Here is a 19,558-nt window from a genome sequence, read left to right on the forward strand (position 1 = left end):
GATATATTTTAATCGTCAGACAAGATAACACTGGTCGCAGTGGTCATGTGTTATTTTGTGTAAGATGAGATCTACTACCGCGACAAGGTTGGATCATTCCGATAATTTATCTCTATCAGAGAACGGTACAATCGACCTTAATGAATGTCACATTTTAGCGATTAGAAAACAGTTGTATCAACACATTTTCATCTCAGACACAGAAGTCAAAAAACACCATAGTGCAAGAAGCAGAAACTTCAATAGCTATAATTTTCTTTAATTTTCCTTTTACTTTTAATTGTTTTATTTTTTGTTCTCTACTCGCCGCTTTTGAATTTTCTGGATTGCAACACTGATACTGCTCCAAGCCCGAATGAAGAAAGTATGCCTAGTTCTGTGTCTTATGTCTGTGTGTAGTGTGCTTCTATCCAGTGATGAGAAGGAACAGAGAAGAGAAGCAGTGACACTGAACGAGAACAGAGGTCGGAAATACTACTAAGCTTATGAAAGAAATGTGAGTATTTAGGGACCATTTATTTTCGCCGATAACTGCGTCATGATATGCATCGACGAAAAAGTGTTGATGAAACTTTACAGTTTGGGCAGTAGAATCCAAATCTTCAATCAAAAATTTGGGTTTCCGTTTGAAATATCAAAGTTGATCCCCACCCGAACCACCACGGGGTGACTTTAGAGGGTTGAGTTTGGTTTTATCAGATATATTTTTTTTATTATTATTAAAGACGTGTTTTTTGGTTTTCGATCCGAAGTTCAGTTCTCGACTTATTCCACCGTGTCCAGACTTCTGATTCACTGCTATAATGTGGCACTGCATCAATTGTAATTAAGATGTCTGAAACCAAATTAAACCCTATGATAACTGCATTTTCGAGATATCAACACGTGTAAAACTTTAAACCCAGTATAGCACAAAAAAAAACTAGACTAACACCGTTTTACATCACCTTTCCATGTGATTTTATCAACCACCGTTTCCAAAAGTGCTAACCTATTAGTTATAATTAGAAACTACATAGTTCAATCTCGTTAAATATAGTACAAAGGTGCATTTATTTCACTGCTGCTCATTTGAGATCCCTATAATAGAAGGGATATATGTTATGTATGACGTTTCCAATAAGATTTTTTTATATTCAGAAAAGACCCCCCGCAGCAAAATATGCAAACTAAGAGAACCACTCGAGGATCTACCAGCAGGGTTGGCAAAAACCATGGTTATTATTGAAAGAAACAAAAAAACAGGTTTTTTTGGTTTAAACCAGGTTTTTTTGGTTTAAATAATTTACTCCATGTATTTATATTAGATATGGACAGAAATTAGTTTGTTTCGCCTTGGTGTTATTATGCAGCAACAAGGTTATGCTGAAGGAGTCACATAAGCTTAAAGCCGAATCCAAACCGTTTCTCGACTTACATGCAAAATAAATTGTCCATTTGAACACGAAACCGGGACTAATTGGCCAAAAATGGAATTGCCAACTTACTCACGAAGGACTCCTGATAAAAGTACGTTGTACAGATATTTGCATAGGCCTGCTTGTTAAAATAATGTCAAGAGTCATTTCAGAAGGACAAAAATAAATAAATAAATAAATAAATAAACAGTTACACAAGTAAAAACATTATACAAAATTATACACAAATCGGGAAATTCCCGCCTCAGCCATTGGGTAAATCCTGACTCTTTAAATGTATTTGTATGTAAAATTTTAAGGTCAACGTATCATAATCACTACGCTAAAACTGAGGTATTAAATTACAAACTTGGTATGTAGATATCATTCAATAAAATAAAAACCAAGTCAAATCCAATCTGATGTTGAAAGCTACGTAGGCAGTTGATAAATTTTGCCAATTTCTATCAATATATTTAAGCAACCTTGGCTTCTTTATAAAACAACAGGCATTCATTCAAGTAGAAATATATAATTTGGTTTCATTTCGTATGTTTAGGCTTAACATCCTTATGAAATACCAAAGTTATTACGGAGAAGACTTTCGCTTAGAGGGACACCTCGAATCGCTACTTGGCATACACTTGAAAGATGGGTTGTGGTTCGACGAGAATTGAACACGGGACCCCTTGATTAAAAGGTGAAAAGTAGATAAACGTAATGCGGATGGTTTGATATGTGGAAACGTCACCATGAAGTTCACACGATTTAAAGCATTTTTCGTTCCTATTTCGTTGTTTAAACCAGCCACCTTGGTTTAAACCAGCCAAGGCTGTCTACCAGTGACTCAATATTGTCATGGTTCTCCTCCCACTTCATATACTTCACTATGGACAATCCATTCCTTCGGCATAAATAAACTTACTTTAAAAGTCAGTTAGTCTCCTTGAACTTCAAGGTCCTCATTTTATGTTTGATGTAGATGATTTATTGAGTGTAACAGAATATAATTATGTGATTTTGAAACTAACATTTTGAGCGTTCAAACGGTCTGCGAGCGTATTTTTGTAATATGACTTTATATACTACTGCTCATCAGCCAGTTAAACATAAAATACGAATATGTAATAATGTCTCTACGTTAGAAGTAGTGCTCCAAGCTAATGGTTTCAAGGCTACGCCTCCCACAGCTTTTCATTTTGACGCTGCTAGAAATGAGAACACTGTTGATATTAGAAAAAAAAAACTAACGTAGAGGCAAGATATAAAAATAAATGAATTTCAGAACGTGCTAAACATATAGTGAAGAATATATCGAGAAGAAAACATAACGGAAACAATAAAAAAGAGTCATATATTACTTTAGCACAAATCATAAATCTTTATAAACGAAGACGTGAAAATCTGTTATAAACAAAATGAACTTTCCTAGAAATAACCTGGAACAGGTAAAGATAATTTTTTTAACAATCGTTATAATATATGTGTGTGATTCTAGGTGTGTTTGTTTTCTTGTGTGGTAACAGATCAAATGGATAAGTGAATGAAACATAACAAAATGATGTTTGAAACAATGAAAAGAAAGCCAAGAACAAAGTTTTAATGATATCCCTGTTGATTGCCAGCGCTATCTTCTTGTTCTAATTCCATATTGACCCTTACTTTATCCTGTCCACCATAAGACGATAAAATGAGAAGGAATCACGAAGGTTTGATGCAAATAATACCCATTTTTCTAACTGAAGACAAAAAAAGAAAGTAGTTTCTTGATTCACTCCCAGGTCTTTTAAGATTTTTATGTTTGTAAGGTATATGCTTTTAGAGTAATTTTTAAATTCAAAAAATAACGTAAAAATAGAACACGAGGGAGAAGCGGATTGAGTTTAAATTTCAGACCATGGAACATTTAAAATGCATAACCGTAACTTACTGAGTTATAGCTAACCAAAATATGGAACCAAAGGAATCAGACAATTACAAAGAAGAATAAGGCATGAGAAGTGCCGTAGAAAGGACTGCAAGAAATCGACCAAGACCGGGGGGTTGCAGGCCATAATCTTAAAAGGAAACAATAGTATAAATTAAAGATATCCATGTTTGATCATTGAAATTCTTGTAACGGGTAATGCATAAGCTTAAAACAATACTCAAAACAGTTTCCTATATAGTTCGAGCTACCTGCAAATGCTAATTGTGCAACTGTCAAGCATGTAATTTTTTTTTCTGGCATAATATAAGGGATTTGGGACACTACAATTACAGAACTGAATCCGAAAACAGTTTAGTTTCTTCGTTTCCGCCCACTGGTAATACTATTTGAAATGTAAAATCTAACTGTAATTTTAAGAGTTCACCTGTCATTTTGCTGACTTTATAATGAAGAGCCCAACATTTTCATCTCCAAGTGCACAGAGTACCGAGTTGTGCAAAAAGGCAGCATGAAGTATGGTAAATGTTACAGTACTGAAAAGATAACTCATATTTTGGGGAATACTATCGAAAAAAGTGTGCAAAATATATAAAATCGACAAAAGGTGCAACTTGAAAAAAAGGGAGAAAAAGAGGAAAATTAAAATATTAAAAATCTGATACATAGTTAAACTATAAACAATTGGCTCCGTAGCTTTATTGTCCATCTTGGTTTCTTGTACTTTCATGTTCTTGCAATTTCAGCGACTGGAACACAGAAAATATTCCCCCGTGCAGGAAATCAAATAAAAGTTGACAATAGTTTTATTTAAAGAAGTATACATCTTTTCTATCATAGAACCTTAGATTCATATCCATCATTGTGCTTTCTTAATGTGAACCTGCATTGAAGAACAAAATGTCATTTAGAAGGTGTATTTTTCTATGCTACTAAAAACATTTGTTCGAAAGGCGGGATGTATTTAATTATATTGTATTAACGGTTATATTCTTAATCTGGACTCTAGAGGGCTAATTTATAAATAAATAAATAACGCTCCGCTGGAATTTTTTGAGTACGTCTTAGTACACCACAATAAAAAATGAGTTAAAACGCACTCAAATAAAATTAAATATTAATGGTGATGTCAGCATACACGAACTCTATATACTAAAACGAAAAGTCGAATATTTAAAATACACTTCTCAAATGTACAACTGTGCGCAAAATAAATGACGCGTCCCTTTAATTTGAAGTTTTTTTCAAAATATCTTCGTTTTCTTTATATGTTGGAAATTTCGGAAGGTTTCCCCTGCTGGAAACGTTAATAACAAACCCGTTTTCAATATTTGTGTTAGATATTAGCTTAAAATAAATAAATAATAAGCAAAAAACATTAAATCGACCGAAATCACGAGAATTATCAACTCTGCTAAAGTGGGAATTTTCAAGAACGCGAGGGAATTCTGCAGTTCAAAACAAAGCAGTGACATCTGTCATTGAGAGAAATATGGATTAAATCCACAAACGAAAATTTTAACAAAATATTTATAATATGTCTTACTACATACATTATCTGCGAACTCCAAATATATGAACCTACACTAACTCTTAACGTATAGATACAGCAAAAAGTGGAAATTACCTATGGAAAAGGACGTATTGGCAGCACTATCGTAATGAAAAATCATCTTTACTGTAGAACAGGTTCAGTTCACGTAAGAAAACAAATAGCTCAGTTAGTGAAACCAACGAGTCTGTATGCCGGAGGTAGCTGGTGTGAACCCCAAAGACGGCAGTTGTCATTTTTACTATGGCTATTTTATTTTTTTTTTATGTGGGAAGGAACCAAATTGTAACATATGTGTAAAACTCATGACGATACAAAAAAAAGAAAAATGTCGTTGTCACACTTGCATTAGTGTCCCTAATTTTTGTTTGCAAAGAGTTTCGTAACTATTTTTCCCTGTGCTCACTGCTCACAATATGCTCGCTGATGCGTAGCGAATATTTTCCAGTAAACGTTAATTCTAATCTGGAAAAGTTTATAAAGTTTCACAATCTTTGTCATTAAATAGTCTTCTACCTACTTGTTTAGACATTTTGATAACATATTTCGCTGTTAAATGTTTAATTTCCCTAGATGTTTAATTACGGAAAAGTTTTACAATGTATTTGTTTTGAATTGAAATTGTTTTGAATTTACCACATGAAGTAAATAGCCCGAAGGAGGAGAACTCAAGTAACTGATATTCTACGTAAATGCAACCAATTGTAGGTTGATGATTGCTTCTTACCTTCAGCACATAATCTTTACGTTAGAGAGTCAGACAGAAAAATCCTGTTTTTCCTCCCCTATGACCACTCATCTTAAAGCTCTACATGTAGTGATTCGAGTCACATAGTTTCGGCTCACCAAAGACATTCATATTTGATTATTATTATTATTATTATTATTATTATTATTGCTGAATATGCCCCCTTACATAATGTAGTAACGTTAGACATCTTAGTTTATAGTGCTTTCTTTAGTAATAATTTGAGCAACCACGTAACAAAATTTAAAATGTAGGAGGTGCACGACGTTTTATTTTGCCCTGTCTTTTCAGCATCCTCCCAAAAGAAAGTATTAAATTTCTGACAAGCTGGGCAGACAAAATGAATAAGAAATAAATTTAGAGCATCCTTTCCTCCGTGAATGGAATATCACGTAGCATTTTTTATACTACCGAAGATGATCCTAGGCCGTTATGGTTAGGTAACAAACAAAATACATAATATATTTTTAGCGCCTTTTTACCGCTTTTTTATTTGTTCGAAGCCGTTCTACACAACCAAGGGTAACAGAAAGAATAGGAAAAGTATCTAAAGATTACAAAACACTTTATATTTTGTCAGACGAAAGGCACACAACATTGCTGTATACACGACATTGCTTTCGTTAACAAGTGTTTCACCCTTGAGTCGCTTATAAAATTAGGCACAATAAACTTTTGCCGATCGTTGCTCTAGAGAGATTTGTCCAGGATGGTTTGGTGTCTTGCTAATAACGATGGGTATGTTTATTTACATCACCATTAAAGAAATAGCAAACTTTCTCAAAGGAACTTGCTTAGGAAACCTCAGATCTTTATACTTAGCCAGAGCCCATTCTGAAAAATTGCATCTGGTGTTCTGGGTGAAAGTTCTATGGGACTATTAGAAAAATATATACTCCCGTTTCCACGCTGATGGTAGAATTTCTGAAACAGTTATTGAATTTCTTTCGAAGCATAGGCGTAAATTGCGCCCCCGCAACACCGTGGCGTGGGGACCGCACAAGCTGAAAAGCCAAAAAATATATAGAAATTACACAGGGGCGGACCAGGCCAAATTTTCATCCGGGCAAAGTGACTTTTTGTCGCTCTTCCCCCTAGTACTAGCCTATATTTTACATTTTATCATAGTGTTCTTAATAGTTTAAACCAATTTTTCAAAAAGACATTCATTACCTAGGAAAACTTCACAAAGAATGTGCACGCTATAAACAATACGAACTCTGCCCTCCCCCCAAACCGCTTGGTCTAGTGGCTAGCACGCATGCCTTCTGTGGTCCCGGGTCCAATTCCCGGAGGGTTACTGTTGAACGATAAACGTGGTTCGGATTCCACTATAAACAGTATCCACATCTCCTTTGGCTATTAAGGCATAACAGTGGAATGCTAAACTCAAGCAAACAAACAAACAATACTTAATCCACCTCCACTCTTTATTCTACATGCCATCTCTCCATTTGCCGATACAGTCCCCTCAGTACTATGAAACTCTCTTCTTCCATGGTGAAATGGAAAAAGATTATGTAATTGCCGCTACTTTGCAAGAATATAAACCAAAAAAAGTCAGTAGGAAACACATTATAAAATTTATTTTTGAGGCTCCGTTTGGCGCCCCTTTGACTCTGGCACCTCGGGCAGTCGCCTGGGTTGCCCGGCCCTTCGTCCGCCGCTGAAAGGACGGACGCATAACTAAGGGCTACAGAGGAGAGGATAACCTTCATGTTAAGCCACTGATTTGACGTGTTTGAAATATTCAGTAACTGATCCGTTAGTGAAATAATTTCGACGGTTACTGATATTTAAACTTTAGCTAAAACAAAGTTAGCTAACCAAATACATTTTATATCGCGATGTCACAATTTGATTTTTCCTCATATAAAAAAGAAAAACAATAGTAATAGAAATCCTTACTCGTATTGTCTTTGCTAATGTGTGTAATAATTTTGACAAATATACTTGCTTAAATGTATTGAAATCTCTAAGTTTAACGTCCTACGGTTATGCCGGTTAGGCTAAAAGAGACGGTGATAAAGAGAAATAAGGGAAATGCTGGAATGAAGAAAGTGGAAGGAAACGGGAGAACCCCGAGAAACCCACGAGCACGGTGTTTGTCCACCACAAAGTCCACACGGGGCAAGCTGGGATCGAACCATGGACCCCAAGCACCGGAGGTGTAAGCTCTACCACTGCGCCCCCTTGCTTAAATGTATTATATGCTATGATTTTCCCTGATTATCTGTTCCTATGGTGGTGAGAAAACACACGTCAAAACTGTTCGAAGTAACACGAACATGGCTTAAGATCAGGGACAGAACTGAGTTATCACTCGATTGACCTTGAGAGCAAATCACCAAAGGGTAGCTATAAACGAAAGTTCAACATTCATTTCTGTTGAATTCTGTTCAGTATCACGGTTCTCTACCAATCACGTTTGTTCTTAGGAGAAATATTTTACAAAGCTAACCTTTCGATTAAGCACAATAGCAGAGAAACAAAGGGAAGCAATTCTTGCCCTTGTTAACATGGAGTACCACCATGTGCAATAAAAATGTCGCGTCTCCTTGAAGTGATACTTTATCGAAAATAACTCGTTTTCCTTTATATATTCAAAGTTTCTGAGGGTTTCAAAACGAGGAAACGTTACTGACAAAGGAGGGGTGGGTTCAGGTTCTCCGGACCCCCTCTGAAATCCCAACTTTTCTGTAAATTTAACCTAATTTTCGGAGTTATTTTTTAAAGTTTCATTATAATTTATCCTAATATTGAAGTCGGACCCTCCAAATAGCTTTGGATCGCTCACGAAATAAATTCCTGCATACGTGCCTGCTGACAAATATATTTTCAATATATTCGTTATATAATAAAGTAAAATAACTAAATTAATAGCAAAAAGCTTCAACACGTGCTTACTTTTGTCCACTGCCAATATTGTTAGAAGGGATATTAAGAGCCCACTCAATGCTGAACCTTGGAACTTCATCCCGAACAGCAAGCATATTTTTGAAATACACTCAGCCCTAGCCAGAAAGCATTGTAAGCGAGTTACGTGTGGCAACATCGCACGGAAAAAATGAATGCCGAATTGCATTCTAACCCGTTCCTACTACTATTACTACTACTACTACTACTACTATTACTTTTGTTATGGATCTGTATAGTACAAGGGCAAACTTATTTTAATGAAAGAATTTTAATGAAAATTTAAAAAAATAATCGTTAAATTACTTTTTGAATATTATTTTTTATCTTTTCTAACGAAACAAGTCTTACAAATTATATAAAAATAATAAAAATAACTCTCCTTATGCAGGGTTTGAACCCACGCCAAAACAAACTTTTCTTACTACCATGTTGCGCTAGCTCACTCAGCTATAAAAGCCTACAGCATCTGGCGTTTACTTTGTGCTATATTTAGGTCATGACTTGTGACGTCACCAACAGGATCACGATATAGACGTCATTATTTTTGCTACATTGCAGAGCCCCCCGAGATTTGATCATGTCTACTCGGGCTGAAATTGTCATTTGGAACAAACACTTTAATATGAAGCCAAAAATTCCTTTAAAATAGACGGAAACTTTGAAAGTTTTAAGAATTTTAATATTTTTGCGTTTTCCCATCAGGAGGTCATAGCCTCTACACCGAAGAGGCCCCCAGAGATTTGATCATTGATCACTCGGGCTGGAATTTTCACTTGGGACTAAAACTTTAATATGAAGCCAAAAATTAAACTTTTACATCAATTTGGACTGGGTTCCGGTTAACCCCACTATTATGTTTAGCTTGGTTAAGTGGTAATTTGTGACCGCATCACATCAAAAGAATTTTTCACTTCACCCCCCCCCCCACAGGAGTCTGAGTTGGACCCGCCACTAGAATCAATAGACAATCTTCCTATTCTTTTTGTCATCCTTGGTTGTATAGGAGCCCCCTCGAACAAATACAGAAGCAGTAATATTACAATCAATAGACGCTACGTATTAGGTATTTCTTTAGTTACCTATCCCTAACCGCAAAGGGCCATCATGGTAGAATAAAAAATAAAACATCGTGATATTCCAATCATGAAAGGGGAAAAGATGTTATAAATATATTTCTTATTCATTATGTTTGCCGTGCTTATCAGAAATTACTTTCTGTTGGCAGGGTAATGAAATGAGAGGTGCAAAATAAAACATCGTGCCGTCCCCCACATGGTTGGTCGAATTATTACTAAAGAAAGCATTTTAAACTAAGATGTCTAAAGTTACTATATTAGATCAGGATGGCATATTCAGAATTATTATTATTATTATTATACGAATGTCTTTGGAGCATCGAAATTGTGTAAGACGAACGATGGTATGTAGAGGTTTAAGATGGGTGATTATAGGGGAGGAAAAACCAGGAAAGATTATGTGCTGAAGGTAAGAAGCAATAATCATTCTACAATAGGTTGCTTCTACGTATAATATCAGTTACTTGAGTTCTCCTCCTTTGGGCTACTTACCTCATGTGGTATATTAAAAATAATTTCAATTCAAAACAAATACGTTGTTAAACTTTTCCGTAATTAAACATCTAAGGAAAATTAAACATTTAACAGCGAAATATGTTATCAAAATGTCCAAACAAGTAGACAGAAGACTATTAAATGACAAATATTGTGAAACTTTATAAAATTCTCTAAATTGGAATTAATGTTTACTGGGAAACATTCGTTATGCACCAGCGAGCATACTGTAAGCAGTGAGCACAGGGAAAATAATTACGAAACTCTTTGCAAACAAAAATTAGGGAAACTAATGCAAGTGCGACAACGACATTTTTTCCTTTTTTTGTATCGTCATAAGTTTTACACATATGTTACAATTTGATTCCTTCCCACATAAAAAATAAATAAAATAACCATAGTAGTGAAAATCACAATTACACTTCTATGGGGTTCGAACCAACTAACTCCGGCATACAGACTCGTTGGTTTAACTAACTGAGCTATTTGTTTTCTTACGTGAACTGAACCTGTTCTACGATAAAGATGTTTTTTCATAGGATCGACTACCGATTCGTCCTTTTCCATACGTAATTTCCACTTTTTGCTCTATCTAGACCTTAATACTTGGCATAGATTCATATATTTGGAGTTTGCAGATAGTGCACGTAATAAGACATATTAGAAATGTTTCGTTCGTAGATATAATCCACATTTCTTTCAATGACATAGATGTCACTGCTTCCTGCTGAACTGCAGAATTCCCTCGCATTCTTGGAAATTTCCCACTTTAACAGAGTTGGTAATTCTCGTGATTTCGGTCGATTTAAAATTTTTTGCTTCTAATTTATTCTTTTAAGCTAATATGTAACAGAAATATTAAAAACGGGTTTGTCATTAACCTGTCCTACAGGGGAAACCTTCCGAAATTTCCAACCTATAAACAAAACGGAGATATTTTCAGAGAACGACAAAAAAAAAGAGAGAGAGACATGTCATTTATTTTGCTCATAGTAGTACTAGTAGAAAATTATCTGAAAAAATGCTGCTGCCCATCAACAAAAATTGAGATTATTGAAGATTCGAAATCGATTTTTACTCATAATGGCCATATCAGTTTAAATGAAAACTACAAAAAAAATCATCGGCACAGTTTTCAAATATATTAAGATTCTATTTTGTCAGAAAAGGTACTTTGCATAGTTATTTTGTATTGATAAATCTATTCTTTATGTTTTGTTCTAAAGCAAATCTAAAATGAAAAATACAAAATCGTGCGGGACTTTTATCCAGTGTCATTCTTATGTCTGGCTAAAATCTAAAGCAAAGTAAAAAAAAAAAAAAATATTTCACTCAGTAAGAAAGACCTCATCTCAGATTACATCCTCTGCAGTTAGAAGCAAAGTAACTGGCATAGGGTGTTAATGTGTTTCAAAAAGAACGATTGAAAGATTGTGCGTGATTTGTACGAGGGTATTCTCACATTCTTTTAAATTTCTAAATAAAATAACAATTCACTTCACTCGTCTACGATCTGAAATTATATCACCCGCAATTAGAAGTATTGTAGGAGCCGTTCTCAGCACCAAGTTTACTCCGCCTTAAGTTGAGCCCGTCTCACACGGATCTGAACTAAGGCCTCAACCAAGGCTACAACTTAACAGTGTTGCTTAACTCAAACCTCCATACAATTTATTTTATCTTGAGGTATGTAGGGGTCTCAGACGATCCTTAAAACTAAGTAGGTTTTACCAGCAGAGCCTCTCGTGGTCGCTGTATTAAAACAAACGAAAAGCGTGTTACGCCAATCGTAAACATTATTGTTTTTCTATTTCACGATATGAGTTCATCTGAAGAGGATGAAATAGCCATACCAGCGATATCTGTTCTGTTGCTGACACCAAATCCACCCTCCCCTCCCCTCAAAAAGAGAGAGAGAGAGAGAGAGTAAAGAGGAGCTGGTGGACCAGGGAGTGAATTCTTGGCCACAGTAATGCACAGGAAAGCACCGAATTTTCAATTGTGAATAATGAACTACTTACAAATCCTCGTTCCTAAAATAATAATTACAAGAAAAAAAAACTACAGAACGGATTATTCAGTTCCATACCAAATTGAAGTAGTTACTCCGAAAATTCAGCAGCAAGATAAGAACAAGAGGGAGTCTGTATCAACTGAAAAATGGTCTGTAGATTTTTGGATCCACTAGATTGTAAAACTGAAAATCAAATGTCTTGTCCAAATATGTAAATGAGCAGAATTATCAGGCGCGGAAAAGGCGCTAAAATAAAGAAGAAGGAGCAATTTTCTTGTATAGGTATTGAGTGCATCCTCTCAGCTCAGTACCCACAAAAATGCCAACATAGCCCATGAAGTCAACTTATACCCACCGGGAACCTATCTCATGCACTACACCTGGAATTTTTGTATTGAGTTAGCATTGTAGAATTGATCCCTAAAATTTCACAAAAGCCACATAACACTGATATCCACAAACTTTAAACCTCCAAACAATTTAAATTTACATGTAAGTGGCTTTTCTAAATTTGACTCTACTAAAGATATTATAAACATACTAAATGTTACAAACAATTTTGTCAACATTTGCGCATAAATACGTATGTTCACAATATTTGCAAGATACATTCTTATCTTTATAATTTTGCAAGTAACATTGTCACAAACGACCTTTCTTCCTTCCCATTTCTCGACATTTCATGCGTTAATTCACATGTAAGAGAAGTCCGAGTACCTCATCAGAAATTCAAGTCAGAGAGAGGAGACAGACCGACGTCTATTACTAACAGCGGTTCTGAGTTTGTTAATAGTATTTCATCTTAATTTCCGCATAATTCTACATTACTTTACACAATGGTTCCTTTTCATCATTTGTAAATTAGTACTTTGCTAATTTTGGATATCATTTAGAATTCGGGGGGGGGGGCAAGTTCTGGCATCTACCTTTTTGCGATATTCTATTCAGATGGGGTTGTCTTACGGTTTCATACGTTCAATTACGTTACCAACATTAAATTCAAACTGCATTGTAGAGCAAGCGTTAGCGAATGAAGGCTGGATAGAGCCCCGCAGGGCACGTTATTTTGTATCTTCGTTAACAACAATTCACTTTCTTTTCTTACATAAATCACTTCCACTTACCTTTACGGTTTATACAAATCCCTACTGCCCTAAAAAAAATGTTCCGTATGTTCTTGACTACCGGTACTTGAACACCACTATCAACTCGTTTCTTCCGTAAATTATCCTACTTTTTGCTAGTTTTAACCCCCAAATACTAAACAATTACTTTACTTTTTAGGGCAAATGGAATTTAAAAAATCATATTATTAGTTATATAAAGGACAGTCAAAGAATGATTTTTTTTTAACCTTCAACTTCTTTAAAACCTACAAGTAAATCATAACATATTGAAATAAAGTAATCAGTCATATGGTTCTTATAATTTGGAAGATAAAATAAGCTAATGGATATAGACTCCTTCCCGGGAATTTATAGACCACGGAAAAAACCGCGAATATGCAAATTTTTTAAATACCTTCCCACCGGAAATATTCCCACTGCCCATCATTATCGTCCAGCACCCATATTGTAAATATATACAAGAATTCAAGAGAAGTCCTTAATCAATAATAAAGTAATCATTTTTTCATTAACATACGAACTACATAAGATTTTCATGGGTTGTACCGTCAAATGGGGTGAATAGAAACACATTTTTGGCTATATGAGAATATAAGTCTGGTAATGTTAAAGATTTCGCGTATCAGATTATTCCAAAAGAAAGGTCTTAATATGCTAATGAATTTCAGTAAACGTCATATTAATTTATCAACTCCACTTTTCTTCACCTTGATTTTTTTAATGTTTCTATTCACCCCTACCCATGGGGTGAATAGAAACAATTACTTTATTTTCATTGTTGTTTCTTTTATACTATTGGAAAGGTAAAAAAGAAACAGCGTATTTGTTGAAACGAACGATTTATTTGATACCTGCAAGATATTAGTTCAATAAGACCAGTATTACATAAGTTACAAACTTATAAAACAATACAATGCACAATATAGGTATAAACGACCATATAGTTTTGATGATATTTGAATAAGATTTAAACCACTGAAATCATCAGGGAAACTTATCATGAGTTGAGTTGATTTTGAGGTTTACGTCCCGTTCAGCAGCGAGGCTATATGAGACGTGGACCTACTGATTAACGTAGAATCAGAACTACATGAGCTCCCGCCGGGAATCGAACCCGAGTCTCCCACGCCAAAGGCGCGTACGCTAACCGCTTAGCCACGAAGGGGCCCGAAAGTTATCATATACTTAAAGCGTGCTGACGAACTTCTAATAAAACCCAACAGTTTCGTTCTGAAAATTTCATTGTTTATGTGCTCTCTTATAAAACACTCCCACATATGCATCATGTTCCCATTTTTGCACTTTGGTGCTGAATAGTCTCATCGAGTTTTAGCTTCTCATTTTACCACAGCAAAATCACCAGCTTTAGAAAACCATCATCTAGTTCGTGATCGTCTGGAATGTTGTCTTCTGGAGTGTTGTCTTTCTCCTCTTCCGACAATACAAAGGTAGGTTGAGTTTCGTTGTGATTTGATGAAAATGTATCATTTTCAGAAAACAAACCAAAACTCTTACCAGAAACATCTATTCGTACTTTCTTCTTCCCTTATTTAATTTTTTCATCTTCTCTCATGCTCCTGAGAAGATCCATAAGGGAACGGTTTACAGTCTGAGATGACTTTTGCTGTTCTGTTTCTTCTCGTTCATTGTCTTTTTTTTTTTTTTTTTTTTTTGGCAACATCCTCAGTATTTTGTCTCGACAAAGGGGAAAAATTCCACACTTTTCAAATTCAGCCCTGATATTTTCCTCCTTCAGTTTCACACTTTTTTTTTCAGAAGACTTAGAAATTTGTTCTTAGAGATGGTTGATACATTCCTATCAGGTCCTTTTTTCTGCTCCTCAAGAATTTTCCACTCCTTGAGGAATTTCAAGAATTTCCCAAGAAGTGTTTCTATTCACCCCACAAATTAAAAATCATAACAATAACCCAGTAAAGTTAAATTTTGATTAAAAATAATTTACAAAAGGAAAACTTTTACTATGAACGTCAGTAAATGAAACAACAAAGTACAAAATAGGCATATGCTCAAATGCAACAAATATGAAAATGTCATACTTACCAAGAAAGTTTAAGGAGCGCTAAAATACCGTGTAAGATTTCAGTAACACATTAATGCTACTGCCGTCTACCTCAGTGTTCCCAACTCAGTAAAACATTTTGTCTCTGCCCTGGACACTTTAGCCGTATAAGACTATGTTAAGAAATTTCAGTTTTCTTGATTAATTTATCGTCCAGATAAATCCAAAACTAATCTGGGAGTTTTGTTTCTATTCACCCCCATGTTTCTATTCACCCCGTTTGACGGTATCTAGTGATGGGCAGTGGGAATATTCCCGGTGGGAAGGAATTTAAAAATGGGAATATTCCCGGGTTTTTTCCCTGGCCTATAAATTCCCGGGAAGGAATTTATTTCCATTTCTTTACTTTATCTTCCAAATTATAAGAACTATATGACTAATTACTTTATTTTAATATATTATGACTAACTTCTAGAATTTGAAGAATTTGGAGGTTAAAATACTTAAGATTTTTTGACAGTACTTTATATAACTAATAATATGATTTTTTAAGTTCCATTTCCATTTGCACAAAAAGTAGAGTAATTGTTTAGTATTGGGGACCAAAACTACCAAAAAGTAGGATGATTTACGGATTAAATGGGTCGATAGTGGTGTTCAGGTAGTCAAGAAAGTATCGAACACTTTTGTTTTTAGGGTGGTAAGGGATTTGTACAAACCGTAAAGGTAAGTCGAAATGATTTATGTGAGAAAAGAATGTGAATTGTTGGTAACGAAGATAGAGAACAACGTGTCCTGCGGGGCTCTAACCCGCCTTCACTCACTGACGCTCGCTCGGCAATGCTGCCTAAATTTAATGTTGGTACCGTAATTTAACGTATGAAACCATAAAACAATCGCATCGGAATAGAATATCGCAAAAAAGTAGGTGCAAAAGCTGGCCCCCAATGCTAAAGAACAGCCAAAATTAGCAAATTACAAATTTACAAATGATGAAAAGGAACCATTTTGTAAAGTAATGTAGAATTATGTAGAAATAGAGATGAAGTACTATTAATAAGCCGTGAACCACCATTAGTAATAGACGTCGGTCTGTCTCCTCTCTCTGACTCGAATTTCTGAAGAGGCACTCGGACTTCTTTTACATGTGAATTAACGTATGGAATTTCGAGAAATAGGTAGAATGAAAGCTCGTGTATGGCAATGTTACGTGCTAAAATATAAAGATAAGTAAGTATCTTGCAAATTTTGTAAACATAAATATGTAGGCGCAAATGTTGATAAATTGGTGGGACATGTATCTTCTAGCATTTACCCAATCTAATTGGTTTATAACATTTATAAATTTAATGTGTTTATAATATCAGTAATAGAGTAAAGTTGAGCAAATCAACTTACATATAAATTTAAACTGTTACTATATAATTTTTTCACACATATTTAATTGATAGAACATATTGTAAATAAATATACATTTAGGCGCACTTTCTAAATATAATAAAGTGTTAATAAAGTAACATGGTAACGTTTAGAATATACATTTTAAAGAATCCTCTGTGGACAACAGTAATAATATGCTGTGATATAAAAATTAATTCAACTTTGAAATCATAATATAGTAATAGAATGCAATCTTCTTTCAGATTGAACATAAATTCCCCGATAAATTCCCATTTTGGGAATCTTCCCGGGAATATTCAAGAAAAATATCTTCCCGGGAATTTACAAATCACTAGTTGTATCGATCTCTCATATGATTATTACTATTAATTGGTATAGCCTACAGCTAGTCTATGTGTGTTAAGTCGTTTCCAAATTGTATATTCTTAACTTACGTTCGAGGTATCTCCCATACCTAAATAATTCTCGTGAAATATTATTTTTAACCTATAAACTTTCCGAACCGATGTAACCCTATTATCAACCTGAGCCAATTACAATATGAAAAATTGAACATTACCTTTCTGGCCGAACTGAATTTAAACATTTTGTTGTTAATTGTTGGTAGTCATTACAGTACGACGCGCAAGTCTCTTGAACCTCTATTTTTCTTAGTATTTCTATACCACTTTCAAATGCAGGACCTTCTTCTACTGCTAATTCTGATTTCACCCTATCAACTTTTAGTTCCACATCCAGAGAACTCATAGCACTATCATTGTCCATTGTTTGCTCTCCTTCCATTGTAGATAATATTAATTCTTTATTGCCAGATATCACTTCGTCTGTACAAAATTTCTCTTCGAGTGGATCATCCTGAGGCAAGTCGTAATCAATTTCTTCTTTGCACATCAATAATTCCAACTTAACAGACGCCTCACCAGCCATTTTGACTTGAAATTTAGTAAGAAATGGGCACTGTTCTTATACTCTATTATATGTTATGCTGTCAGAGTTATGAAATGATTACAAGAACTTTCACAGAAGCAACAGAAATATTTCCAATCAAACATATGATCAGACAGAATAATTGATGTTTTTAAACAATCATTTCTTCTTCTTCTTCTTTTTCTTCTTCTTCATCAGTTCAAGTCACCTAGTAACAAAGCTCATTAGCAGTTATTGAGTGTATTAAGCGTATAATAAATTAACAAAAGCGTATTACGAAACAAAGGATTTTAAGTATAGAATAAATAAGTATAGGATAAAAGGTAGTAATGGCTAGTTCCGGAATGATTCGTTCCGAAAGAACGAATCCTTCAGAGGAATGAAAGGAACGAATCTCTGAAAGGAATCGGATTTATTTGGGCGGGTTCACTCACAGGATGGATTCACTCAGCAAGTTTACGTATTGAATCAGTGGATTCGGTTGTTGAATTCAGATGGCGGAACCAAACAACAGACGAGTGCATTGATATGAATGGAGTCGGATTGATATGGACGCGACAAAAACAGTAGTAAAGAATAGACCGTCACTGCACAACAAGGAAGCAAATAATGCCCGTACTGTGCATGTCTGGAAACAAGCAATCTTTTTACGCGCTCTCCTGTCACTTTTCCGCAACATTCTGACCACCGCAACTGCTCTCCCAACTTGAGAAGAGGGGGAAATCTGCAGCTAGTCTTATCACTATTTTTTCTTTCTTTTCTTTTGTTTTTACTATTTCACAGGTGTTCGCCGTTACCAGGTCTATAGATTTTTATTGCAAGACAGATAAAAAAAATTATTTGCTGTAACACACCAGCAATATCTTATTTAATATAGTCTGATGTAATGCCCATATAACCTTATACTAATATAAAATTTGCAATTGGTTGTTTGATTAGGTTTTAATGATTATTTCAACACAAAGATAGTATGAAATAGGATTTAATGGACAGGATAGGAATTCTATCCAACGCAAATATCCTCACCGAAATCAAACCCGGGACCACTTACACAAAAAGTAGGTGCATTAACAACTCTCAACCATGAGGAAAAGTACAAGCAAGCCGAAACTTCTTGCAATTAGTTTTGAAATGAAATCAAATCTTCAAGTTTTACGTCGCCGTTTATGTCGGTTACGCTAAAGGAGGCGGTGATAATGAAGATGAGTGAGATGGTGGAATGAAGAAAATGGGGGGGAACGGGAGAACCCCGAGAAAACTCACCAGCACGGTGTTTGTCCACCACAAGGCTCACACGGCGCGAGCTGGGATCGAACCAGGGATCCCAAACACCGGATCTTAACGCTCTTCCAATGAGCCACCACACTTCCCCCCCCCCCCCGAACCACACGAGTTGCCACAGGAAATATAACTCGAGTCTTCCACGAGGAAAATCAGAATTCCGCGTAATGTTTATTATTGTTATTATTATTATTATTATCAGTGGCGGCTGGTGACAATTTATTAGGTAGTGATAGAATTATATTAATAATAATAATAAGAAGAAGAAGAAGAAGAAGAACATATACAGAATTTCAATTTAATTATAATCGATTGTACTTACATTATGAGCAATCAGGTAGGTACTGGTTCTCTTGCTCCTTTCACTGAAGTTCTATTCTTCTTGATGCCAGTCAGTTATATATTGAAGTGAATTTAGAAATCAAATTTGAGAAATAAATCTTGAGATGCTCTTATTTAACTAAGTTTATTATTTATCTTGTTGATAAAAAAAACACATACACACTGATATTTAATAAAACACGAGTACACTGTTTAAAAAGAGACACTTCACTTGCACTGTTTACTCTCTACGAACTTTCAACTGAACACGTTTGGTTGACTAGTTAAGATGCACGATACTGAAACTCCATGCAACGATTTTTCTTGCTGGAAAAGACGTCGATAACTTTTTT

At 35.0% G+C, this 19,558-nt stretch overlaps 1 protein-coding gene across 1 annotated transcript in view; it reads right to left on the reverse strand.

Annotated features, from left to right (window-relative positions):
- Positions 1 to 17,808, reverse strand: part of LOC145690904 (uncharacterized) — a 122,418-nt gene extending 104,610 nt beyond the window's left edge. The window contains exon 1 of the mRNA XM_081766326.1: positions 17,236 to 17,808. Coding sequence (XP_081622452.1) covers positions 17,236 to 17,603 — 368 coding nt within the window. The 5' untranslated portion in view covers positions 17,604 to 17,808. The remainder of the gene's footprint in view (positions 1 to 17,235) is intronic.
- Between the last annotated feature and the right edge of the window lie 1,750 nt (positions 17,809 to 19,558).

Source organism: Thermobia domestica, chromosome 7 (assembly GCF_964235325.1).
Source record: "Thermobia domestica chromosome 7, izTheDome1.hap1.1, whole genome shotgun sequence".
Classification (NCBI taxonomy): domain Eukaryota; kingdom Metazoa; phylum Arthropoda; class Insecta; order Zygentoma; family Lepismatidae; genus Thermobia; species Thermobia domestica.